This window comes from Alosa sapidissima, chromosome 3 (assembly GCF_018492685.1).
Source record: "Alosa sapidissima isolate fAloSap1 chromosome 3, fAloSap1.pri, whole genome shotgun sequence".
Classification (NCBI taxonomy): domain Eukaryota; kingdom Metazoa; phylum Chordata; class Actinopteri; order Clupeiformes; family Clupeidae; genus Alosa; species Alosa sapidissima.
This window is the reverse complement of record NC_055959.1, coordinates 12,370,910-12,396,301: the sequence shown is the minus strand read 5'-3', so window position 1 is coordinate 12,396,301 and position 25,392 is coordinate 12,370,910. Positions and strand designations below refer to the sequence as shown.

General features: G+C 41.3%; 3 protein-coding genes across 11 annotated transcripts; all 3 read left to right on the top strand.

The window, feature by feature from the left end:
• Nucleotides 1–1,247: 1,247 nt before the first annotated feature.
• LOC121705879 (modulator of macroautophagy TMEM150B-like) lies at nucleotides 1,248–9,575 on the top strand. 2 transcript variants are annotated; one of them, XM_042087183.1, is made up of 7 exons: nucleotides 1,248–1,347; nucleotides 1,720–1,802; nucleotides 3,584–3,643; nucleotides 6,548–6,615; nucleotides 6,816–6,946; nucleotides 8,398–8,572; nucleotides 8,954–9,575. In XM_042087183.1, the coding sequence occupies exons 2-7, from the start codon at nucleotides 1,738–1,740 to the stop codon at nucleotides 9,148–9,150; spliced, it is 696 nt and encodes a 231-aa protein (XP_041943117.1). In that variant the 5' UTR covers nucleotides 1,248–1,347; nucleotides 1,720–1,737; the 3' UTR covers nucleotides 9,151–9,575. The 2 variants fall into 2 exon arrangements, with proteins under 2 accessions (XP_041943117.1, XP_041943116.1); XM_042087182.1 differs by having other exon boundaries at nucleotides 8,395–8,572.
• Nucleotides 9,576–11,305: 1,730 nt separating this feature from the next.
• Nucleotides 11,306–19,622, top strand: LOC121705880 (modulator of macroautophagy TMEM150B-like). 4 transcript variants are annotated; one of them, XM_042087185.1, is made up of 7 exons: nucleotides 11,307–11,441; nucleotides 12,885–13,042; nucleotides 13,265–13,324; nucleotides 13,525–13,592; nucleotides 13,806–13,936; nucleotides 17,981–18,158; nucleotides 19,004–19,622. In XM_042087185.1, exons 2-7 carry the CDS (start codon nucleotides 12,978–12,980, stop codon nucleotides 19,159–19,161), a joined length of 660 nt encoding a protein of 219 aa, XP_041943119.1. In that variant the 5' UTR covers nucleotides 11,307–11,441; nucleotides 12,885–12,977; the 3' UTR covers nucleotides 19,162–19,622. The 4 variants fall into 4 exon arrangements, with proteins under 4 accessions (XP_041943122.1, XP_041943119.1, XP_041943120.1 ...); XM_042087186.1 differs by lacking the exon at nucleotides 11,307–11,441 and adding an exon at nucleotides 11,711–11,767; XM_042087187.1 differs by lacking the exon at nucleotides 11,307–11,441 and adding an exon at nucleotides 11,988–12,003.
• Nucleotides 19,115–25,100, top strand: LOC121705877 (modulator of macroautophagy TMEM150B-like). 5 transcript variants are annotated; one of them, XM_042087181.1, is made up of 7 exons: nucleotides 19,115–19,218; nucleotides 20,336–20,401; nucleotides 22,269–22,328; nucleotides 22,942–23,009; nucleotides 23,320–23,450; nucleotides 23,920–24,097; nucleotides 24,415–25,100. In XM_042087181.1, exons 2-7 carry the CDS (start codon nucleotides 20,337–20,339, stop codon nucleotides 24,606–24,608), a joined length of 696 nt encoding a protein of 231 aa, XP_041943115.1. In that variant the 5' UTR covers nucleotides 19,115–19,218; nucleotide 20,336; the 3' UTR covers nucleotides 24,609–25,100. The 5 variants fall into 5 exon arrangements, with proteins under 5 accessions (XP_041943115.1, XP_041943112.1, XP_041943113.1 ...); XM_042087178.1 differs by lacking the exon at nucleotides 19,115–19,218 and adding an exon at nucleotides 19,881–19,900; XM_042087179.1 differs by lacking the exon at nucleotides 19,115–19,218 and adding an exon at nucleotides 19,934–19,986.
• Nucleotides 25,101–25,392: the final 292 nt, after the last annotated feature.

The following is a 25,392-nucleotide window of genomic DNA, read 5'->3' as shown; positions in this document are numbered from 1 at the left end:
AACGCCATTCCTGCTATAGCGCACTGCTTGGCCCCCACATTGCTGCTTGCAGCTATATTTAATTATTGTGTTACATGTTCCAAATGTAAATCACTTTGAGCTGCATTCTGTGTATGAAAGGTGCATTACAAATAAAAAATATTATTATTATTATTATTATTATTATTATTATTATTATTACCGGTACTAGCTTTGGTCAGCGGCCACATAACCAAGCATGTGTTTTATGGTACCATTGCTGGTCAGCCTAGAAATCTAGACGCGCCCCTGGCTGTATTGAAGATGATAAAGAGAGGATGAATCATCAAACCATAATCACAATTTACTCCTACCTATTTTATAGCACAGCTAATATCCATAGCTGATTAGTCAACAGTCAGATTTTAGATGTGTTCAAAGAAGGTGAGTTCCCCTTTTATATCCTAGATCATTGCAGTTAAAGACTACCATCTACTTTCTGTGTCATATGTAGGCCTACATCTGTGTCTGTGCATGGGTGGTTATGTGTTGGGGGTGGTTGTCTTCTCAATGTTAATGCCAAGCACAAAGTTCACTCAAAATGAAGGGGAAGTTGTGAAAAAATAACTTTGAGTAAATGATCCAAAGAATTTTTTTTCATTAGTTTGTCTCGAGTTTTTGTGACAATCCAACATATTTTAGATTTCTATGTTTATCTTCTAAGTTCTTATTTTGCAAACTGTACTCATTTTCCACAACTTAATAAGCTGATTATCAGTGCTTCATGTATGTATCTTAGAACATTTTAGATGTATGATTAGTTAATTGCTTGGATAGGTAGGCATTCTCTCTTGTCCATTATGTGATTCTGATGAATAGACATTAGTCTAATATTACTCAGTTTAGTTTAGTAAGTTCACAGCACATCCCCTTTATGTCCTGTTGTTTTATTTCTGATTTCAGCAACCTAGTGCAGAGTGTTGTGCATTAGATCAGGTTTGATTTCATTACAAATTTGTACTGATTCAGTTCATCAGGACTAATAATGCTTAAGCTTTAGAATTAGAATGAATTTATGTAATTAAGACATTTCATGTATTCTGAACTGAAAAAAATAAGACGAAGGAATATATTCATGGCATAAATCACACCTAACACAGTAATTAACAGATCATGTTATGAAGGTTAGTTTCCTACCAGAAACAAATGAAGGACAGAGATCAAAGTACACTCAGATAAGGAGTTGGTCTAATCTAGACAATATTGTAACATTACTTTCTTTGAGCAAGGAGGGGCTTGGGTTTAGACAGAAGTTGGGACTGCTGTGGTTTGTACTTACACTAGGCATTTCAAGGTTGTCTCATGGATTGGTGTTGACCAATTGCATTGGTATGTAATGTTCTTTTATTTGTTATCAACTTAGATGTTGCTCTCAGTATGCTTTTAAAAAATGTTTTTATTTAAACCCCAATAGCTTACAGTTACTAAGAGTTACTGTTGTCATACTAGCCTATTACTCATTCATGTGGATTCTGGGATTCAAAGTTTTAACTTTTAATGTTTTCACGACTCAAGGCAAATCGGAGATATCCCTCATTATGTTATGATAGCTTTGTTTCTTAGAAAATAAATTTATATTCTATATTTGCCTCTGAAACAAAAGGTAAACATTTGGTGTCATACAGTATATAAAATATTTTGCTTTTGAGGACTGACTGTGATGCTTGAGTTGATGATCCCTGTCATGTGAACTACGTACAGATAATCTGATGGTCTATAATGTGGGCCTGGGCATTACTTCCTGTTATCCTGGCAGTAGGAGGCACAGCTGGTATCTGGGCAGTGTGAGTATACATATTTCTTTACCTTGTTTTACACCTGACATGGTCCTTTGTCTATCCCTGTTCTATCCTGTTCTAAACCATTGAACACAGATCTTTTCATCCCCTTAGTATTTTTCTTTAGTTGCTTGATGTGTCTTGGAAATTGGAAAGAGAATAATACCATTTTTCTAAGTCACTTTGCATTTTGAATCATAATGAAGGCCACGCCTCCCTCCGATTAGGGCTTTCATGGACGACATGACAACCTTGACGTCAACCTTTCCATGCACCAACAGGTTGCTGGATAAGTTAAATAGCAATTTGCAATGGGCCAGAATGAAGGTGAAGTCAAATAAGTCTAGGAGTCTCTCAATTGTTAAAGGGAAGGTAATAGATAAGAAGTTTGCTATAAATAAAGAAGTGATTCCCACAGTTCTGGAGAAACCAGTGAAGAGTCTGGGAAGGTGGTATGATGCAAGCCTTAGTGATAAATCACAGGTGGAAGACTTGAGACAGGTCACTAGGCAAGGTATTGCAAAAATTGACAAGTCAGGGCTGCCAGGTAAGCTCAAGCTGTGGTGTTTGCAGTTTGGTTTATTGCCTCGGCTAATGTGGCCATTGACAGTTTATGAAGTTCCTTTGTCAAGTCAAGTCAAGTCAGATTTATTTGTATAGCGCATTTAACATGCACAGAGTGCAACCCAAAGCGCTCCACATAGGCCTATAAGACATTGTCATTGGCACAGACTAGCAAAGACAATAGATGCCGGACGGAGCGGCGTAGTCGCCAGCGTACCCGTGACACCAAGACATACAAGACATACAACATACAACAAACAAATTAAATAAAATAAATAAAAATTAAAAATAAAATTAATCCAATTTCCAACCGGCTGAAAATGTCCAAGGGCAAAGATGACCCCTATGAAATACATTGTCAAATGTAGAGGGACAGACCAACCTAGCCAACCATGCCTAGGTTGGTTAAGGGTATTTGGATGTTTATTGTGTTAATATGGTGGCAACATGGGGCGTAAGCTAACTGGCTAATTTGTTTTGTGCTTGTGATGGGCTGGGCCTAGGTTGATGGTGGTTGGCTACGGTTTTTATGGTTATGGTTCAGTCCACGTCAACGGGACGGACCAACCTAGCCAACCTAGACAATGCCTAGGCTGGTTAAGAGTATGTTGGGTATTGGATATTTTAATGTGGTAATATGGTGGCCGCATGGAGGGGAGTGTCTCCAGGACGCTGGTTTCACTGTTAAGCCTTCATGAGGTGTCGTGGGCCTAACTTAACGAAACATCAGTGAATGAGGGTGCCCACTTGGTAACCCCAAAGACATGCCGCATACTACTACTGTTGGATTGGCCATTTGTCTTGTGTTTGTGGGCTAGGTTGGCTAGGTTGGTCTGTCTAGCATGTATATATATACATGCTAGACAGACTACGACAACTTCAACACATTTGTATGTAATGACACAAGCAATGAAATAAGGTCAATTTGTTTGATGGAGTAGGACTATTCAGCAAGGAACCAGTATAGTGCATTTTGACCAACATGACATAAGCCATTGAAAAAAAAAGTAGACATTTCTATAAAATCAGTTGCATGGATGTACAAAAACATTGCTATTTGTTCAAGGTGGGGAAAAATGCTTCAATGATGAGCACAACTGATAAGATTATATGGAGTTTGAACAAAGTTTTGAGAATCTGATCTGAGAAATGCGCCAAAGCAACTGAGAAAAACTGTAATATAACTCCCAAGAAACACCATCACATATTCTTATATTTCCCAGGTATGGAGTTGCAGTATCCAATGAATCTGTTAATCTGACTGCAGGATTCCCATACATCAGGTAAACACCGCACTGCAAGTGCATGTAATTATGTTCACACCTAAAAGTGAAGCAGAACTACAACCCTAAGTCAGAAAAAGTTGGGACATTGTGTAAAATGAAAATAAAAACAGAATGTGCTTTACAAATCTTGTCAACACATATTTAGCTGCAAAAATGAGATAGACTAGTCAACATATCAAATGCTGAAAATGACAAATTTGACTATTTCATGGAAATATGTTTGTTTTGAATTTGATGCCAACAACACATTTCAAAAAAGTTATGATAGGGACCACTGTTCTGCTACACCTCTTCATTTAACAACTTTCTGTAAATGTTTAAGAAACTGAGGAGACCAGTTGCTAGAGTTTTGAGAATAAATGTTCCTGCACTATATATAGGATTTCAGCTGCTCAACAGTATGGGGTCTTCTTTATCATCTTTTTTATTCCGTGATGCACCCAATTTGACAGGTCAGGACTGCAGACAGGCCATTTTAGCACCTGGACTCTTCTTCTGTGAAGAAATACTGTTTAAATATGTGCAGAATTAATTTTGCATTTGTTACGATGTGCTGCCTGTGATTTGCACTTTGTGAGACAGCACACTTTCACAAACACATCTCATCCACAAGGGGGCACCAGTTTGCTTCTTTGACCTGGTAGCTGTGAGCTAGCTATAAAAGCCATGAAGCGGCTTTAATGGAGGGAACTCAGTTTGGCATGAGGGAAGGCCTGCTTGGGGCCTACCAGCACCTCATGGTTTCTGCCCTGGACCCTTTTGATGAATATTCCCTTTCTCCCATTGGATATATATTTTGTGTTTGGACACATTTTCGTTGTTTTGTTTTTGTGTTGGGGTTTCCCCACATTTTTCTATGAACATTCTTGGAAGTAGGAATTACGTATGGGCTGGTCGCCTAGAGAAGGCAATGCGCAGGCTGGTCCAGGACTTGGAGGTAAGCTGGTGTCCTCTTGCATTTCATCTCCTATTAGTTCGTACGCACTGACTGCCCCACCATTGCACACACTTAGGTTAGGGACTCTGGTCTGGGCAGCACATCTAATTTCCCTAGACTTAGTTCGAGCTTGTTGCCAGGCCACCTCTTCCTAACACATTGTTTTCCTGAAATATTCAAGGATGTGCAAGATGCCCTAATGTGCAAGAAGCACTAATGCACCTCCACACTGTCATAAATGCTGGGTTTTGAACTGAGCACTATGACAACTTGGATATGTTGGATAGTTGGATAATCCCTCTCCTCTTTAGCCCAGAGGACTCCATGACTTCCAAAAATAATTGTAAATTGTGACTTGTCTTACCACAGGACATTTTCCCACTTTACCTCAGTCCATTGTAAATGAGATCAGGCCCAGATAAGATGATGACATTTAATCATGTCTAAATACAATTTATTCTTTTGCATGTAAAGTTATTGGAAGTTTTCCCTGAGCCCATACAATGATTTTCTTTACAGAAACAGGTCTGGTGTTAATGCAGTGCCATCTGAGGTCCAAAAGACCATGGCAAATATTGTTTTTCAGCTCTGTCCCGACTCCCTTGTTTGCAAAGATTTCTCTGGATTCTCTCTATTTTAATGATATACTGTACTGTAGATGAAATCCCTAAATATTTTGCAATTTCATGTTAAGAAGCATTAACTAATTGTTCACTACTAATCATTTGCCCACACATTTACACAGAGTGATGAATACCTCCACTTCTAAGGGACTCTGCCTCTCGATGTTCTTTTTATATCCAGTCATGGTGGCAGTTACCCTAATTCAGTGGTCCCCAAACCTTTTCTTTCAAGGGCCAACTCACTATGCCTGGCTCCAAGAGAGGGCCAGAGGAGTAGTTCGCAAAACAGCGCCAAAACAACCACCGGTGGACAAAAAGAGTATTACATGTGTACTGTTAAGACTCGCCATAGAGAATGAATGATGGAAATTGCGGAGGTTTTAGTTTGACGATGTTGTACTCCCGTGCGGGCCGGATGCTATATACTACGGACATGTTTTGGGGGGCCACCCAAAATGAGGTGGCGGGCCGTAGTTTAAGTACCACTGCCCTAATTACTTGTGAAGTATTCCTCCTTTTGTTTTCTTTATCATTACAAACATTTTGTTGCCCCCATCCCAACTTTTTTCTAAATGTGTTGCTGGTTTAAATTCAAAACTAACAAATATGTTCCATGAAATAGTCAAATTTGTCATTTTTAACATTTGATATGTTGTCTATGTCCTTTTTGAAGCTATAAATATGGGTTTACGAGATTTGCAGATTATCAAATTCTGTTTTTATTTGCATTTGACACAACGTGTCAACTGTTTCTGATTTGGGGTTGTATTACGACTGAAGAAAACCCTTCAATGCGTGCGTGTGTGTGTGTGTGTGTGTGTGCGCGCGCGTGTCCATGTTCATATGGGTGTGTGTGCAATAAAAGGAAGGAAACCGAAGGGTCAATTCTGAAGCTGATAAAAAACATTCCACAAACACTACGTCCTTGACACCCAGAACCTCAATATTTCCTGAGTGTTTATATGTAGTTTTCTTCTGAGAATACATAATTGTACCAAAAACATCACCACTGCAATTCCGCATCAGGTGTCTTAGGGTCACTCTTATGCAATGCATGAAGCCTGTCTGATGACCGCACTCCTGTATTTCTCCAGGTAAAACTTCACTTGACAGTATCGACATAAGAGTGACATGACACTGTCATGACACATGAACCCTAACCCTAATCCTGACCTCTAACCCTAATCCTATAACCCTAACTCTAAACCTAACCCTAACCCTTGCCTAACCCTAGTGCCTTCCATGCAGCGCTGCGTTGGGGGCTTAAAACATGTGCTCCTCCTTCAAATATAGCTCGTTGACTGTGAGTGCTAACCATAAAATTCTTCTTTTTTTTAATAGCGCATGTGGTGCCTACTACCCCCAGAGCTGCTGGTTCTCACAGATCTGCAATGTGAGCAGTTTTCTGAGTGAGTGATATTTTCAAATTCAAAAGAAAAAGTCTTCTGTGGTCTCGGTAATAGAATACTCCCTTCATTTTGTCTTATTACGGCTCTGTTTTTGTCTGACTGTATAAAAGCTTTTCTTTGCTGATCTAGACCAGCGGTTTTAACATTAAAGCCTTTCGTCACTTTGTGTCCTGCTCAGTCTGTGGTGTCTCTTTCTCCAGTCATATGGATTGTGGTGATCCGCTATCAGCAGGTGCGTGACCTGGGTTACCAGTGTCGCCGTACCAACCTGGCAGCCCTGGTTCTCGGCTTCATATCCTCTATAGGGATATCTATCCTTGGCAACTTCCAGGTATTACTTCTCCCTCTACTCTGATATTTATCTTTTCATGGTCTCTCTCTCTCTCATTACTAGGCTTGCACCGATAGCGCTTTTCTAAGGCTGAGTACAAGTACGAATACTTACATAACATAGCAAAACCATAATATTCGCTCTCAGGGACGGACTGACACTAAAAAAAAGGCCATGGACTTTCTTACAATTAGGCCCACCACCATTTGCACGCACACAAACATTAGCTGTCTAGCATGTATTATGCCAGTGAAAGTATCACATTCAAAATAGTCAGTCAGATTTGACAAAATTATCATTATTGATTATTATTTTGCCTTGTACCTTCATTCATATAAGTAGCCTAAACCAACAGGGACATCATATACCATTATGGTAAATGGGGGTCTATCAATAAATTGTCTTGAGTATCTGTTCATCTTTTTGAGACTAACAGACATTGCACATACAACTTGGTCAGGTTGGTGCACATCATGAAGATCTGTATGGACCTAGGGTTAGACCTATTCCTTGCAAATATGTGGTGGTTGTGGTAGCACACGTCTAGACAAGTAATGCGACTTACTCTTCGTCATTAAATAATGAAGCAACAACCTGTGTGCTTTGCGCAAGGACAAAAAATAAAACGGAAGCGCCATTACCAACAAACATGCAAATGTGTAGTCCATGAGAGGCATGGGCGTTGGAACCCATTTCTGGTCATCCGTTGAAACGGATTATGTGTACATGGCATCTATCGTGCATGAGCGCACCCAGGCCTGAACCCTTAAAATGATCAGGTCGGACGTTCATCTCCCCCTTTCTCCCCCGAGAAAATGTTTGAAATTCTGTTTTCTAAACACACCATCTTAACTTTGTTTGAGATGGACAGAAATACTAAAGCCTGGGCCCGTCTTCTGTCTGACTCACATCAACATCATCCCACGGATTATAAGCCTACCACATTTCACTGCTTGACTCAATAAGAAGCATATGGCTACTGAACATGGACATCACCATAGGTTACTTCAGTCAAGTTGACCATGGAGAAAACATTTAGCATAATTGTAGACTATCACTGCAAGGGCATGCCAACGATAAAAGGTTGGCATGAAAAAAGGCATGTGTGGCCTGAGGTAGGTGAGACATTTGTCAATTGCTGGAGTTGGCAACCTTGGTGACACTGTAGCCTTTTCATTGTCCCTATCCTGCTATTGAAAATGCGACGGCGGTTGCTAGTTTTTTAATGACAATGACAACTGATAGCATAGACACGTAAACGTAAGGGCACAAAAAACATAAATAAGTCTTATGAATATACAAGTCATAAGGTTCAATTAGTTCCAATGCTCTCAGTATGGATACATGTAGGCCTACTCAATAAGGCCGTATCAACCTTGATAATATCAGTGTATCGCTAACATGAAGGATTTGCTCTGAATCTTTTGTCTCTCTTTCTCTTCCCTCAGCAGTCTGTGTCTTTGGGGATACACCTGTTTGGCGCTTTCCTGGCCTTCATTGTGGGTCTGGTGTACTTCTGGGTGCAGCTGTGGCTCACTTATAAGGCTGAACCGTCTCAGGACCGCCGCTGGCTGGGACCACTACGCGCCGTCCTCTGCAGCCTCTGCACTGTGTTCCTTATTGCCAGTATCCTTAAACCCCACACATGGGTCAGGAGGTCAAAGGTCAAGGATAAAAGGGTCATCATCTTAGCATCTGGGGATGTGATTCCCAGTTACAAGTTAAATCAGAAATGGGATATATGGTCTAAAGGATCTTTGGTTAACTGCAATTACCGAGAACACTACAATCCACACGCTCTAGTTGCACAACCATTTCCTGGCCACTTTATATAAGTGTAAGTGAGATCTGTTTACACTGCTCAAGCTATTTCATGGTTACCCAAGTCACAACAGTTAATATTGCATCTCTGTGTTTCTTAATCCTGTTGTAATTTCATTGGCTAAATGTAATTTGATGTTGCAACAGCTGCCAGCATATTACACCTTAACTGCTAACCCCCCCCAGTGGTTGTGCTGCACAACACGGGCTCCAAGTCTCCTGCAGCCATGTGTGAGTGGGCTCTGGTCATGACCTTTTTCCTCCTCTTTGCCTCCTTTGCCGCCGAGTTCCGGCTCATCGAATGCCACCAGCTCACTGTGCACAAGCAGATGGGGGCAAAGAAAAACAGCAGCCTGACCATCGCCGGGAACCCTGAGAGATAGCCTGCATGGTTTGAGCCATCTCCTGGTAGCTCTGGAGTGAAAGCACTACAGGATTATCAGTGCTGTTTTCAGAGTGAATTAGGCAGTGCTATGGACGTGATATTGCACTTGATAAGGGGGCGCTGTGTATGTTTGTGTTATGTGTGGGACATTGTTGGAAAGTGTTGTGGTGTCACCACCTAGTGTCTGCATTTTGTCTCCAGTTTCACATTCATAATACCAAAGATTGTAGATTGATAATACTTTCAACAAAATCTGAAAAGCACAAGGAAACCAGCCATACTTGAACACCACCAACCCCTAAGTTAAATAATGACATTTACTCCATGTAGCCCATGCATTTTTAGTTGATAGAAATGCATGCAGGCCTTTCAAAGCTTTGTTTGTGGGTTATTTATTCATTCATAATAAATATTTCAATTATCTTTTCAGATTCTCTTGTCTGTCTGAGATAGGACTAAAGCCTATAGCCAGGCTGCATTGAACAAAAACAAAAGTGAACTTGACATGGTGTAGTAGAGTAGCATTGCTTAAATACTATTACATTTAAACACACACACACACACACATATATATATATATATATATATATATATATATATATATATATATATATATATATATATATGTGTGTGTACTTAACAAAAAAGTGTGAAAGAATAACTGAAAACGTCTTATGCTAGTTTCTTCAAAGTTGCTTTTTTAGTTTTTTTATTTATTTAATACCATATTCAGCAAGCCATAACTTGACAAATATTCATCTGTGGGCCAAATAACTTTGCATTAATTCATAGTTTTGATGCCTTCAGTGAGAATCTACAATGTAAATAGTCAAGAAAATAAGAAAATAAAGAAAACACATTGAAATGAGAAGGTGTGTCCAAACTTTTGGCCTGTACTATGGTAACACTTTATGTTAATGTGTCGCTGTTACAGTGTACCTACCTAATTAGGTACAGTGGTACAACCTGTGTAACAACAGTAACAACATGTACTATCAGGTACTATCATTGTACTTGCATTATGTATTTGTGGGTACCTACATATAGTTGTTACACTGTAATACTGAGTGCTTTTACAAAACTGCCAATTTGCCTACATTTTCATCAGAGGCAAAGAGCTGACCTGAGACCTGCTGGATGGGGTAAATCTGGTCATGATAGATTTGATATACAAAGCATTCTTAGCTCCAGTCAAGGCCTCATTGTCTTCAGTACATGTAACAGCTGTGCTGCTACAACCTTGTTACTCTTTGATACAGTGGAATAAACCTATTAAGTGTACCAGTTAATTACTTACATGTACATATGACATGTATGTTATGTCTTCGATGTCTTGGAACAGGTCTACTAATTCACTACATAGTACATATATTAACTGTGTTGGTTCACACTTATTGCTCTTTGATACAGTGGCATAAACCCATTAAAATGAAGTGTACCAGTTAAGTACTTACAATTACATATTACATGTATGTTGTGTCATTGGTGTCTTGGAACATGTCTGCCATTACCCTACATACTGTAGTACATGTATCAACTGTGTTGGTACACATTTATTACTCTTTTGATACAGTGGAATAAACCCATTAAAATAAAGTGTACCAGTTAAGTACTTACATCTACATATATACATCCTGTAATTGATGTGTTAAAACGTGTCTGCTGTTACACCACACAGTACATGTGAATTTGTAGACCTGTTCCAAGACAAGACCTGTTCCAGTTTATTCCACTGTATCAAAGAGTAACAAGGTTGTAGCAGCACAGCTGTTACATGTACACTGAAGACAATGAGGCCTTGACTGGAGCTAAGCATGCTTTGTATATCAAATCTATCATGACCCGATTTACCCCATCCAGCAGGTCTCAGGTCAGCTCTTTGCCTCTGATGAAAATTTAGGCAAATTGGCAAAGTTTTGTAAAAGCACTCAGTATTACAATGTAACAACGATATGTAGGTACTCACAAATACATTATGCAAGTACAATGATAGTACCTGATAGTACATGTTGTTACACAGGTTGTACCACTGTACCTAATTAGGTAAGTACACTGTAACAGTGACACATTAAAATAAAGTGTTACCGGACAGGGTGTTATCAAAGTACACTCAGATAAGGGGTTGGCCTATTCCAGACAATATAACATTACTTTGAGCAAGGAGGGGCTTGGGTTTAGACAGAAGCTGGACTGTTGAGGTTTGTACTTACAGTAGGACTCCCCCATATGACTTGCTTTACTGCATTTCAAGGTTCTATCATGGATTGATGTTGAAGACCATTTACATTGGTATGTAATGTTCTTTTATTTGTTCTCAACTAAAATGTTCCACATACTCGACGCACCCGACCTGTAGCGCGACAATGTGACGTCACAGAAGCGCCGTAACCATTTATACTCGCGCGTCGACTAGTTGCAATATTCTCCTGAACAGAGGTCGCTGTTGTGAAAAGATTAATGCTAACTACGTTACACAGCAGAAGAAGCTGCATTAAGAAACACTAGTAGCAGAGAATGTAAACGGGCTCTGCTATTAGCTAGCTTCTGTGATGGTACTTTAGACTTTGGTTGCTACTATTCACAACTACCACCATCATTATCATCTAGTTTCCAAGGTGTGCGCACAGGTAGATAGATAGATAGATAGATACTTTAGTCATCCCGAGGGAAATTTTAATAATTTAAACAGTTTAGTTAGCTGGCTAGCTAGCTAGCAGCTGGCTGAGTTTGTGTACATGCCTACAAAGAAGTCTCCGGTTCTGCTCCCACCTACTTGAATGCCCTCATACAGACTTACACTACCTCCAGACCGCTGCGCTCCTCTGACGAACGACGTCTAGCTCTACCACCGGTACGCTCAAGCCAATCCAAACTTTTCTCATCTGTTGTTCCTCGTTGGTGGAACACACTGCCAGTTCCTACAAGGGCAGGGACATCCTTTTCCACGTTCAAAAAACTCCTGAAGACCCAGCTCTTTAGAGAACATCTACTCTCATAGCAACACTTACAACAAGTCTTACTGATCCTAGCACTCACCAGCCGTTTTAAACTGACAAGTAACTGTTAAAATACAGCACTCACCGACGCACTTATTCTTACTGTACTCTAATGTGTGTTTTTTAAACTGTCCTAAAATTGTGAGAATTGTTCTAAAACTTACTGTTTACCATGTTGTTAGTCGCTTTGGTTAAAAAGCGTCAGCCAAATGTAATGTAATGTAATGTAATGTAAAGTGGAAAGAGATTTTGTTCAGGCCTTAATAGATATCCTTTGTTTGAAAATAAATCGTTTCTATTCTTTCCTCTTAATTCCATGTGTTGCAACTCTCGCTGGTAACTTTATTAACTTATCCAGCAAACTATTACAAATTCACGACTGTAACAAAACACTGCAACTCTCGCTTGCCCTCGAACTAGTCCATCTTCCAACTTTCCGCTTTGTCGCGCTCGTCTAAAAAAAAAAAAGAGCGGTGCCAGAGAATGTGGTGCGCTACCTCGCGCTACCTGGCTAAAATCCTGGCGCGCCAGCAAGATCTACGTCATTTTGACGTCACGGTGTCGCGCTACCGGTCGGGTGCGTCGAGAACGCCTAAGATGTAGCTACTCAGTATGCTTTTAAAAATGTTTTTTATTTAAACCGCAATGGCTTACAGTTACTAAGAGTCATATTATTACTCAATCATGTGGATTCTGAGATTCAAAGTTTTAACTTTTCATGTTTTCACTACTCAAGGTAAATTGGATATACCCCTCATTATGTTATATGGATGCTTGAGTTGATAATCCCTGTCATGTGAACTACGTGCAAATAATCTGATGGTCTATAATGTGGGCCTGGGCATTACTTCCTGTTATCCTGGCAGTAGGAGGTACAGCTGGTATCTGGGCAGTGTGAGTATATATTTCTTTACCTTGTCTTACGCCTGACGTGGTCCTTTGTCTATCCCTGTTCTATTTACCCTTCAGGAAACCATTGGATCTTTTCTTGTCCTTACTCTTTTTTTGTTGTTTAGTTGCTTGATGTGTCATGTCAAAACCTGGAAAGAGATGTATAACTCACAAAAAACACCATCACTATTCTCTGGATTTTTTTTTTATTATCATATTTCCCAGGTATGGAGTTGCAGTTTCCAATGAATCTGTTAATCTGACTGCAGGATTCCCATACATCAGGTAAACACAGAAGTGCATGTACTGTAATACTCTTAGCAACTTATGTTGACACCTAAAAGTCAAGCAGTGACTGAAACTATATGACTGAAGAAAACCCCTCAAACCATGATCAGTTGACCACCTATTGGAGTTTGTTACAAAGTAAATCCAGAGGGGCCCTTTGACTGTGAATGCTAACCATAAAATTCTTCTTTTAATAGCACATGTGGTTCCTACTACCCCCAGAGCTGCTGGTTCTCACAGATATGCAATGTGAGCAGTTTTCTGAGTGAGTGATATTTTCAAATTCAAAAAGAAAAAGTCTTCTGTGGTCTCAGTAATAGAATACTCCCTCCATTTTGTCTTGTTGCTACTCTGTTTACTCTGCAGTTTTTGTCTGACTATAGAGAAGCTTTTCTTTGCTGACATAGACCAGCGATTTTAACATTCAAGCCTTTCGTCACTTTGTGTCCTGCTCAGTCTGTGGTGTCTCTTTCTCCAGTCATATGGATTGTGGTGATCCGCTATCAGCAGGTGCGTGACCTGGGTTACCAGTGTCGCCGTACCAACCTGGCAGCCCTGGTTCTCGGCTTCATATCCTCTATAGGGATATCTATCCTTGGCAACTTCCAGGTATTACTTCTCTACTCTGATATCTCTCTCTCTCTCTCTCTCTCTCTCTCTCTCTCTCTCTCTCTCTCTCTCTCTCTCTCTCTCTCTCTCTCTCTCTCTCTCTCTCTCTCTCTCTCTCTCTCTCTCTCTCTCTCTCTCTCTTTTTCTCTCTCTCATAACTAACTGCCGTGGCCCACTGATTAGCACTCTCGACTTGTAACCGGAGGGTTGCCGGTTCGAGCCCCGACCAGTAGGCCGCGGCACCTAACCCCTCACTGCTCCCCGAGCGCCGCCATTGTAGCAGGCAGCTCACTGCGCCGGGATTAGTGTGTGCTTCACCTCACTGTGTGTTCACTGTGTGCTGTTTGTGCTTCACTAATTCACCGATTGGGTTAAATGCAGAGACCAAATTTCCCTCACGGGATCAAAAAAGTATATATACTTATACTTAACTAGGCTTGCACCAATTTCCCTTTTTTTAGGCTGAGTACAAGTAAGAGTACTTACATTTGCATGCTGATACTGAGTAGGCTATTCATTTGGCTGACAATCTAGAGCAGGGGATGCACCCCATGCAGAACAGGGAAACACTGCAAAACCAAAATATCCCCCCTCATCTCCAAAAACACATCGCACGTCAGTGTCACACACAAGCCTAGAACCAGGGCTGCCTGGTTGGAACGGCGACACTGGTAACCCCGATTTCTCCACTGATTATTTAAAAAGGGTAAAAAATAACTGTGGACATGTTGGACAAAATGTTAAAAAAGATGAAAACGCTTCATTTGTTCTGATTCTACTACCCTGGAAATCCAGAGTTCTCGCGAGAGCACAATTTGAATTTGCTCAGCGAGTCACTATGGCAATCAGTAATGATGGCAGCTCATTACCCATGCCCTTGGAGCCGAGCTGCATCAATCACATCGGTGTATGTGATATAGGTGGGCCAGAGACGAGTTAAATAGATGACGATAGCGCTGAAACGTCGAAGTCAAGAATCAGTCAGTAAACATTGGTCAAGTCAAGTCGAGTCAAGTCAAGTCGGCTTTTATTGTCAATTTCTTTACATGCACTGGTCATACAAAGAATTGAAATTTCGTTTCTTACTTTCCCATGCAGACATAGACATGCTTTAAATACAGACATAGACATACTATGGACATAGCCATAGACAATAAACATTAAATTAAAGTGCAAGACTGAAATATAGAACATGTATGTATTAAAATAGAAATATAGGACATATATAAAAAAAAAAAATAAAGGTAGTTGTGTTGTATATTTCTATAGTCTTAACAGTTACATGAAGTTTAAACTTGTGCTTGTGTGACCTGTATATTTACATTGATATGCAGTATGCAGTAATTCAAGTATATCAGGCTTGATGTGAAGCAGCAACACGTTTGGCTGCGCAGTCACAGTGCAGTTCCACATGGCGGTGTTGGGGGGGGGGGGGGGGGGGGGGGGGGGGTTTGGTAGACAGGATCCTAGTTTCCTAGGTTCCTGGTTGGCTGGTGGGTGGGGGGGGCTGTCAGTGATGGGAGAGTGGGTAGAGTGTTCAGCATCCTGATTGCTTGGTGGATGAAGCTACTTGCCAGTCTGGTGGTGCGGGAGCGGAGGCTCCTGTACCGCTTTCCAGAGGGCAGGAGGCTGAACAGTTCGTGTGCAGGGTGGGTTGTATCCTTGACAATCATTAGTGCTTTGCGGGTGAGGCGGGTGGTGTAAATGTCCTGCAGGGAGGGGAGTGCTGCTCCAATGATCCTCTTAGCTGTGTTAACAGTGCGCTGGAGGGTCTTCCTGTTCTGATCTGTGCAGCTTCCGCCCCACACTGTGATGCTGCTGGAGACGATGCTCTCGATGGTCCCTCTGTAGAATGTAGTCATGACAGGAGGCGTGGCACTTGCCTTCTTCAATTTGCGTAAGAAGTAGAGGCGCTGCTGGGCTTTCTTCGCCAGTGATGCTGTGTTGGTGGTCCAGGAGAGGTCGTCGCTGATGTGCACCCCCAGAAATTTTGTGCTGCTCACTCTCTCCACAGCATCTCCGTCGATGGACAGTGGTGGCAGTTGTTTGTGGCCTCTCTGAAAGTTGACAACAATCTCCTTGGTCTTGCTGACATTTAGCAGGAGGTTGTTGTCTTTGCACCATTTAGCCAGCAGGTCTACTTCTTCTCTGTAGTGAGCCTCATCGCCCTTAGTGATGAGGCCCACCAGTGTTGTGTCGTCCGCAAACTTCACCAGATGGTTGGAGCTGTGAGTGGTTGTACAGTCATGTGTTAGCAGTGTGAAGAGCAGGGGGCTGAGCACACACCCTTGAGGGGCCCCCGTGCTCAGGGTCAGAGTGCTTGAGGTGTTGTTCCCGACACGTACTGCTTGTGGTCTCTGCAACAGGAAATCCAGCAGCCAGTTGCAGAGGGAGGTACTGAATCCTAGCTTGTCCAGTTTGCTGATGAGTTGTTGTGGTATTATGGTATTGAATGCTGAACTGAAGTCTATGAACAGCATTCTCACATATGAGTCTTTATTGTCTAAGTGGGTGAGGGCTGGATGGAGGGCAGAGCAGATTGCATCCTCCGTGGATCGTTTGGCTCGGTATGCAAACTGGAAGGGGTCCAGGGTGGGGGGTAGGGTGGCTTTGATGTGTGACATGACTAGCCGTTCGAAGCACTTCATGATTATGGGCGTGAGTGCTACAGGACGGTAGTCATTGAAGCATGATGGTGATGATTTCTTTGGCACGGGTATGATGGTGGCAGTTTTGAAAAGTGATGGGATGACTGCTTGCTCCAGAGAGGTGTTGAAAATGTCTGTAAAAACATCCTTCAGCTCTTCTGCACAGTCCTTCAACACTCGTCCTGGTATGTTGTCTGGGCCTGCTGCTTTACGTGGGTTAATGGTGGCTAGTGTCCTCTTCACGCTGGCAGAGGACAGGTACAGGGGTTGGTCGTGGGGGGGAGGTGGGGTTTTCTGTGGGTGAGTGTCATTTTGTGCTTCAAAACGGGTGAAAAAACTGTTCAGGTCATTTAGCAGAGAGGTGTTGTTCTCACAGCTCCGTGGCGCAGGCTTGTAGTCAGTGATGGCCTGTATGCCCTGCCATAGGCTCTGTGCATCTCTGCTGTCTTTGAAGTGTGTTGTTATTTTGTCTGTGTAATCCTTTTTTGCCTTCCTGATGCCCTGGGACAGGTTAGCCCTCGCTGTTCTTAGGCCAGCTACATCTCCAGCTCTGAATGCTTTGTCTCTGGCCCTCAGCAGTCTGTGGACGTCTCCTGTCAGCCATGGCTTCTGGTTGGCCCGAGTGGTGATGTGTTTTATTTCTGTAACATCATCGATGCATTTGGTGATGTAGGAGGTCACAGTGTCTGTGTATTCCTCAATGTCAATGTGGTTGTTGTGGGTGGCAGCTGTTTTGAAGATATCCCAGTCTGTTGTTTCAAAGCAGTCCTGAAGTTGTGAGACGGCCCCCTCCGGCCACATTCTCACCTCCTTCAGAACCGGTTTGGTGACTTTTGCTCTTTGTCTGTATCGGGGCATTAGTAGGATGCTAATGTGGTCTGATTGCCCGATATGGGGGAGGGGTTTGGCTTTGTAGGCTTCTTTCTGTGGGGTGTAAACAAGGTCCAGGGTGTTTTGTCCTCTTGTTGGTCATAGTGTTATACAATTGCGTGCAGTGATATTTTCAAATGCATGCTGTGCCCCCCCCTCGAGTTAAGCCATTTTCATTACTCATAGCCAGACTCTAAATCTTTCTAGATATGGGTCTGTATTTCCAGGCTGTTTCTACCACATTGTCTCACAACCTTTAGCCATGTGGCAGTGTCATTTTCAGTCAGAACAAACATATTGGTCAAGAGAAAATCAACATTAAATCAATATTTGCCAGGGCTATGAATAATTTTGTTCTTAACTGTACAAGTCAAGCTTCAATGAGTATCAATAAAATTCCAATACTCTCAGTATGGATGCATGTACTCAATAAGGCTGTATCTACCATGATAATATCAGTGTATCTCCACTCATAACATGAAGGATTTGCTCTGTGAATCTTTTGTCTCTCTTTCTCTTCCCTCAGCAGTCTGTGTCTTTGGGGATACATCTGTTTGGCGCTTTCCTGGCCTTCATTGTGGGTCTGGTGTACTTCTGGGTGCAGCTGTGGCTCACTTATAAGGCTGAACCGTCTCAGGACCGCCACTGGCTGGGACCACTACGCGCCGTCCTCTGCAGCCTCTGCACTGTGTTCCTTATTGCCAGTATCCTTAAACCCCACACATGGGTCAGGAGGTCAAAGGTCAAGGATAAAAGGGTCATCATTATCATCATCTTAGCATCTGGGGACGTGATTCCCAGTTACAAGTTAAAGGGACACCAGGCAACGTTTTCGTGTTAATTAATTATCTTCGTAAGTCGGTATATGGTTAAATGGTTAAATGACTCATTACAGGGCGAATGAAGACTCTCTCACCCGCCCCTACTGCCTGTAGGAAGAATATCCCACTTGCAAGTTCAGTGTATCGTACCCGCCGACCTTCAGTCTCACAAAGTCTTAGACATCGCGACAAGCAGGATCAGTTTACATCCTGCATCCACAGCACAGAGTCAGGCTAACGAAACGCTAGCGATTGTTGCAAACGTGTGTATAATGGCAGAGCCGGCGAAGAAGCAGCGAAAACCCTTGACGGAAAATGCAAAGAAAAGGAAAAGAGCTTCAGACCGAGGGAGGGCTCGCACACGTATCGACGCGTACAGATGCTAGGGGGAGTTTCGTAGAGAAAAAGCATCAGGCTTGCCTGGTGTCCCTTTAAATCAGAGATGGGTTATCTTTGGTTAACTGCAATTACCAAGAACATGAAAATCCACACACTCTAGTTGCACAACCATTTCCTGGCCATTTTGCAGAGGTCTAATAATAATAATATATATATCTTTAACTTTAACTAAGTGAGATCTTTTCACACTGCTCAGGCTATTTCATGGTTACCCAGGTCACAACAGTTAATATTGCATCTCTGTGTTTCTTAATCCTGTTGTAATTTCATTGGCTAAATGTAATTTGATGTTGCAACAGCTGCCAGCATATTACACCTTAACACCTTAGCCATGTGTGAGTGGGCCCTGGTCATGACCTTTTTCCTCCTCTTTGCCTCCTTTGCCGCCGAGTTCCGGCTCATCGAATGCCACCAGCTCACTGTGCACAAGCAAATGCGGGAAAAGATCACCAGAAGCTGGCTGATGGCCATGAACCCTGAGGGATAGCCTGCATTGTTTGAGCCATCTCCTGGTAGCTCTGGAGTCAGGGACATTGAACTGAGGGTAAACCCAGTACTGATTATAGGGCCACCAGGGGGTGGGAGGGAGGGCCCTTGAAAAGTCTGTAATATTTATGTTATTATATTTATTATATAATAGGACTGCCTATGCATAGGGCCCAGGATCTTGTGCTACTCCCCTGTCTGGAGTGATTGCTAAAGCACTACATGATTATCAGTGCTGTTTTCAGAGTGAATTAGGCAGTGCTATGGACGTGATATTTCACTTGATAAGGGGGCGCTGTGTATGTTTGTGTTATGTGTAGGACATTGTTGGAAAGTGTTGTGGTGTCATCACCTAGTGTCCGCATTTTGTCTCCAGAAATGCATGCAGGCCTTTTAGAAATACCTACACAAAGCTTTGTTTATGGGTTATTAATTCATTCATAATAAAATATTTCAATCAACTTTTCAGATTCTGTTGTATTTTCTGTCTAAAATAGGGATATAGCCTATATCCAGGCTGCATTAAATAAAAACAAAAGTAACCTAAACTTGACTACATGGTGTAGATTAGCATTGCTTAAATACTATTACATTTAAATGGTTTAAATGGTGTTGTGCGATTGGAGAATGTTTCACTGTGAGTATCGCGAGAAAGGGAGAAAACAGCATCTGTGCCTTTAATTTACCTAGTCAATTTTTGTGTTGCGTATGATTGTTTAGTTCACGCCCAGTATCAGTTGGTAAGCGAAACTTCTACATTTAGTTCACGCCCAGTATCAGTAGGTAAGCGAAACTTCTACATTTAGTTCACGCCCAGTATCAGTTGGTAAGCGAAACTTTTTCGTCCACGAGTTCTATTTTGCTTTGAAAGGCGGGTGGTATTAAACCTTTTTTTGTAAAAGTAGCCTACTTACATATTTTTTACATATTTGACCTAGGCTACTAAAAACTTAGTTTACATCAGCAGTAACTTGGCGGGATCGTATGGGATCACTGCATTCTTGCAGAGGTCGTAGGCAAGAACAGGCTAGTCACCGGTAGGCACTGAGGGATGACGGGCAGTAGTATCACAAGTCTTAGGATATCAAGAGCATGATGGTCATGCATGCATCTTCATGCAAATGATGCGATGTGCGCTCGCGTTGTAAATAAACTGTGTAACATTATGTGTTTAGAATGTGGACATGGGCACTGCTTCCTGTTCTCTTGGCAGTAGGAGGCATCGTGGGATCATGGGCAGTGTGAGTAGGCCTATTTCTTTCTATCTCTTGGCTATTCTATCTCAAGTCGTAGAAAACACTTGTCTGCATATGGGTCATTCCACGTCAGTTCAACCAGAGCCCACGCACTTAGGTCTCAAAAAATTCTGAAAAAATTACCAGGTGTACCTATGTTACCCAGGAGACACACTGTAAAATTACTTTTATGTAAGATCAATACTTTCCAAGATACAGCCAGTTTTACAGGGGGAGGGGGGTGTCGATTTTGTTCGGCCTCTTTTTTTTTTGTCAAAGTTCTACAAGCCCACAGCGCAAGAACTAAACCATGTAGGAGGCTCAAATTTTGCATGCTGGTACATAAATAGGAATAGTATGTAGCAAAATCGTCACGTTTGGTCTGGATAATCCTGCATGGTCATAACTGTCCCTCAAAGTTGATACAAATTTTATTGGAGTTTTTGGCTGGGCTCTGTTTAAGCCTTCAGAAGACATATTTGTACTCAACATAGGCTCTTGATTTATTTTCCTTACAGAGATAAGTAGAAACACTCTCACAAAAAGCAATGAACAGAAAACAAATCCCTTCAGGGTCTGAACAGCAGACCTCACAAGTCTGAAAAATCATTTTGGTTATCATTTTCAGTGCACCCAAACACCTTGTGGGAATATACAAATATTTTTTTCAAATATGTTTTTTCTTAATTCTCCATTGGAAAACACCAATTTCACTTGTCTTATGCAAATCTTTCTTTTTTATTTTCCACCCTGAACATGGGCAAAATGCCCCATTGACATCAATATGTTTTATATATAGTCACCACACTGCCACCTGTGGTTATATAGAGTAACCTGTGGTAGCTCTATACAAAACATATTGATGTCAATGGTGCATTTTGCCCATGTTCAGGGTGGAAAGTGAAAAAGAAAGATTTGCATAAGACAAGTCAAATTGGTGTTTTTGAAAAGAAAAGATCATGGAGAATAAAGAATAAAATATTAAAAAAAATCTTTGTATATTCCCACAAGGTGTTTGGGTGCTCTGAAAAAGAACCAAAATTATTTTTTAGACTTGTAAAGTCTGCTGTTCAGACCCTGAAGGAATTTATTTTTTGTTCATTGTTTTTTGTGAGAGTGTTTCTACTTATCTCAGTAAGGAAAATAAATCGAGCCTATGTTGAGTACAAATATGTCTTCTGAAGGCTTAAACAAAGCCTAGCCAAAAACTCCAATAAAATTTGTATCAACTTTGAGGGACAGCTATGACCATGCAGGATTATCCAGACCAAACGTGACAATTTTGCTACATACTATTCCTATTTATGTACCAGCATGCAAAATTTGAGCCTTCTACATGGTTTAGTTCTTGCGCTGTGGGCTTGTGAACTTTGACAAAAAAAGAGGCCGAACAAAATCGACACCCCCCCTCCCCCTGTAAAACTGGCTGTATCTTGGAAAGTATTGATCTTACATAAGAGTAATTTTACAGTGTGTCTCCTGGGTAACATAGGTACACCTGGTAATTGTTTCAGAATTTTTTGAGACCTAAGTGCGTGGGCCCTGGTTGAATTGATGTGGAATGACCCATATGCTTTCTGTTTCACCCAGAAAGGAAAATGGAGTAATGTTTAATTTATTTATTTTACTATTCCCCTTTGTTATTTAGTTAAAAGTCGTGATTATAATATTTGCTCATATTGGTTTGCTCTCTCTCTCTCTCTCTCTCTCTCTCTCTCTCTCTCTCTCTCTCTCTCTCTCTCTCTCTCTCTCTCTCTCTCTCTCTCTCTCTGTGTACATGTGTGAGCATGCATTGATGCATCTTTTCTAACACATTCACACTGTTAGCCTATGTGATCACAAGTTATGACTATCTGCACTTTTCTTATTCCAGATATGCCATTTCAGTGTCAAACAACACCGTAAATGTGACTGCCAAATTCCCTTTCATCAGGTGAGAACAGCACTAGAAATTAAAAACTGGTCTTTTTGAGTTTGAGCACACCAAAGTGGTTCAGTATGCTAGTTGTCACATAAAAGGGAGGTGACCTGGCATAAGTTTGATATGAAACATTTTCTCACCATGCCATAGAAACATCCATGCTTGGAGTTGACAATAGCAATTTTTAGTGGTATTGTGTAAACTTCAAACATGAGCCAGCTGAGTCACATTTTCTGGATATGTCACTTATTCTTGGCTCATTTGTACAATTCTAGTGTCTTGTGGCAGTTGAGCACATAAACTCACTGAGGTCATATATCACACACTTGTAAATGATAGTCAGCTTGACTCAGGATAATTTCTGAATATGAATCCAATTCAATAATCCTACTTTTTTAGATTAGTATTTAAGACATGTTTTGATGTCTTTAACCTGTAGCTCTTCATATCCTGTAACCTTTTAACTGTAAATTTGAAATTACAACTGGTATCATATGTCTCTTGTGGCTAGTAAAGAGAAAGTTCAGTGTTAATTAATTTAGAAGTAAATTGTCAGACTTGGTTGATGTTAACTTCAGTATATGAGATCAGTCGTATAAACTCGTATAAATCGTTTTGCCAACAGTGAGTGTGCCATCTATCAGCCTGAGAGTGCTTTGTTCTGTCTCTTCTGCATTGTGTGGACTTTACTCCGTGAGTAACTTCAGTGTGCACAAACACATTCAAAATCTGTTGCTGCCCCTGTTTGCTCTTCTCTGTATAATATGTATTTTTTACACCATAACTTGACGGATAAATTACAGGGAGAATGTTGAGTTGTAAAAGCAAATAGGTGATGGTCTGTGATATTTAGTTTTTTACTCCGTCATAATGTACTCTGGTGTTGTTTCCGTGATGAATCTGTGAAGAAGCACAAATAATAATTCTGTTGTGTTGTGGTGTTAATTCTGTCTTTACTCTTCAATAACTATGGTGTGGATTTTCTGATGTCTCTTTCTCTTAGTAATCTGGGTGGTGGTGATCCGGTATCAGCAGATACGTGAGCTGGGTAACCTGTGTCGCCGTGCCAACCTGGCGGCCTTGGTGCTCGGCTTCATTGCTGCCTCCGGGGTCTCCATCCTCGGCAGCTTCTCGGTACGCTCTCTCTCTCTCTCTCTCTCTCTCTCTATTTCTGGCCTTGTTTCTCCCCATCATTTATTTCCTTCACATACTTGATTTATCACATTACAAATCTGTCAATTCATAGATCCACCCATCCAGCTATTCATCCACATCATATTATTTCTTGTGTTTATCACAGCTATTCATTCAACACTGCATTGTCTGAGCCACTATAGTTTTATTGAAAAAGAAAAACACACAACCTTTTCAGATTGTTTTATGTTGTTCTTTTATTGTCATTACATCAATATTGGTGTGCTTGTATATTACAGTTTCTTGCATCTCTATTATTTTCATGTTTGACTTTTACATCTCCAGTGCGGTTTTATGTTTTGCGTCATATATTATCGGAACGTCACATATTACCAACCGTCACGTATGTCCAACATCTTATGTGTATGTGTCACTTAATATTCCTCACACACTATGTTCTTCACGCCAGTTGAAGGTATCTCTGGGGGTGCATCTCTTCGGGGCATACCTGGCCTTCTTCGTGGGTCTGGCCTACTTCTGGGTGCAGCTGTGGCTAACGTATAAGGCCGAGCCGTCTCAGGACCGCCGCTGTGTTGGCCCGTGGCGAGCCAGTCTCTGCAGCTTGTGCACCTTGTTTCTCATTGGTAGTATCCTTACACTTAGGGAGTCCCAAGTTACATTTTCTCAGTGGTTCACAATCCTGCTCTTATCCTTCTAGACTGCATATTGTCCATCTTGCCCTGTTCTGTGGTTTTCCCTAAAGCATTACTGAGCATGACTACTTTTATGCTGTGTAAATGTTAAGAGCGTAGTGTTTTCTAAAATGGAATATGACTGTTGGACTGATGGAGGCTGCATGATGACAAAGCTTTCTGGGGTATCACACACACACACACACACACATACACAGGGGACTAGGTTAGGCGGCCTGTTGGACATGCTCCTTAACCCTCCTCCTCCTCAGTGTTCGTCCTGAAACCTGCCGGCTTTAGGTCTCTGGCTGCCATCAGTGAGTGGGCCATGGTCATGGTGTTCTTCATCCTCTTCGGTTCCTTCGCTGTTGAGTTCCGTCACGTCCATCATTTCCAGGTAACCGTGCAGAAGCAGGATGGGGCCATGGCAAACAGTGATGGTACCAACAGAAATCTGATGATTTAGCGATGACCACACCTTTTGTATGGAGTCTCATGTCTTATTATACTGACTACCACAGTATTCCTGTATAGGTCTTATGTAGGTTTTACATAGGTTTTGTTCATTTATTTAATTTTTTAAATATATTTTAGTTCTGGGAGCGACGTAGTTCACAACCCAATACTGAATGGGAACAGTTTTGTGGAATGGTATTTATTTCATATTTAGCAGAAACCTTGATCCCAAACGTTTACATGGGAGTTAAAGGACAAAAGGGAATTTGACATGAGTATAATCATTTTGGCCTGTCTGAAAAGAGTTTAGCAGCTAATAACTAGTTGCTGGTTTGGGTATAATTGTTTAGGGGAAAAAAGTTCTGTTCTGTTGTGAGTTTGTGCCATTACCTTTTGAGAATTCCATTTTAATGCACATTGATGTTACACAAGTATTTGCTGCACATTTAAATGTCACATATTATAAAAGTATATGTTTTTTATAAAAAAAATATCTTCTGGATCCCCTTTGTGCATCTGCGTTTATTTTTTCCTGTTTAATCTTTATTCATTTTATATTAACACAGTTCAGATCTGCCTAAAACCTTGGCCTTTGTCTAAAATGAACGAGCTAACTACAAAATCGTCAACAAAGTTGCCTTGTGAACATCAACAAAACAAACCTGCACTGATGTCATGTTTTGGTTAGCTAAACTACATAATGAATTGCCTTGGAGGCCACGGGGTATCATGACTGAGTGTCTGAAGCTCTCCATCATGGGACCAAATAACGTACATTTATAACAATTAGCTGT

What these genes read in the sequence shown, in the direction of transcription:
- LOC121705879 (XM_042087182.1), top strand. Translation starts at nt 1,738, where the DNA reads ATGTGGGCCTGGGCATTACTTCCTGTTATCCTGGCAGTAGGAGGCACA. An exon ending in GCAGGATTCCCATACATCAG is followed by an intron (nt 3,644 to 6,547) that starts GTAAACACCGCA and finishes TTTTTTTAATAG; the next exon opens with CGCATGTGGTGCCTACTACC. An exon ending in CTATCCTTGGCAACTTCCAG is followed by an intron (nt 6,947 to 8,394) that starts GTATTACTTCTC and finishes CTCTTCCCTCAG; the next exon opens with CAGTCTGTGTCTTTGGGGAT.
- LOC121705880 (XM_042087185.1), top strand. Translation starts at nt 12,978, where the DNA reads ATGTGGGCCTGGGCATTACTTCCTGTTATCCTGGCAGTAGGAGGTACA. An exon ending in GCAGGATTCCCATACATCAG is followed by an intron (nt 13,325 to 13,524) that starts GTAAACACAGAA and finishes TTCTTTTAATAG; the next exon opens with CACATGTGGTTCCTACTACC. An exon ending in CTATCCTTGGCAACTTCCAG is followed by an intron (nt 13,937 to 17,980) that starts GTATTACTTCTC and finishes CTCTTCCCTCAG; the next exon opens with CAGTCTGTGTCTTTGGGGAT.
- LOC121705877 (XM_042087177.1), top strand. Translation starts at nt 20,145, where the DNA reads ATGGGATCACTGCATTCTTGCAGAGGTCGTAGGCAAGAACAGGCTAGT. An exon ending in CAAGAACAGGCTAGTCACCG is followed by an intron (nt 20,198 to 20,335) that starts GTAGGCACTGAG and finishes TTATGTGTTTAG; the next exon opens with AATGTGGACATGGGCACTGC. An exon ending in CATTGTGTGGACTTTACTCC is followed by an intron (nt 23,010 to 23,319) that starts GTGAGTAACTTC and finishes TCTTTCTCTTAG; the next exon opens with TAATCTGGGTGGTGGTGATC.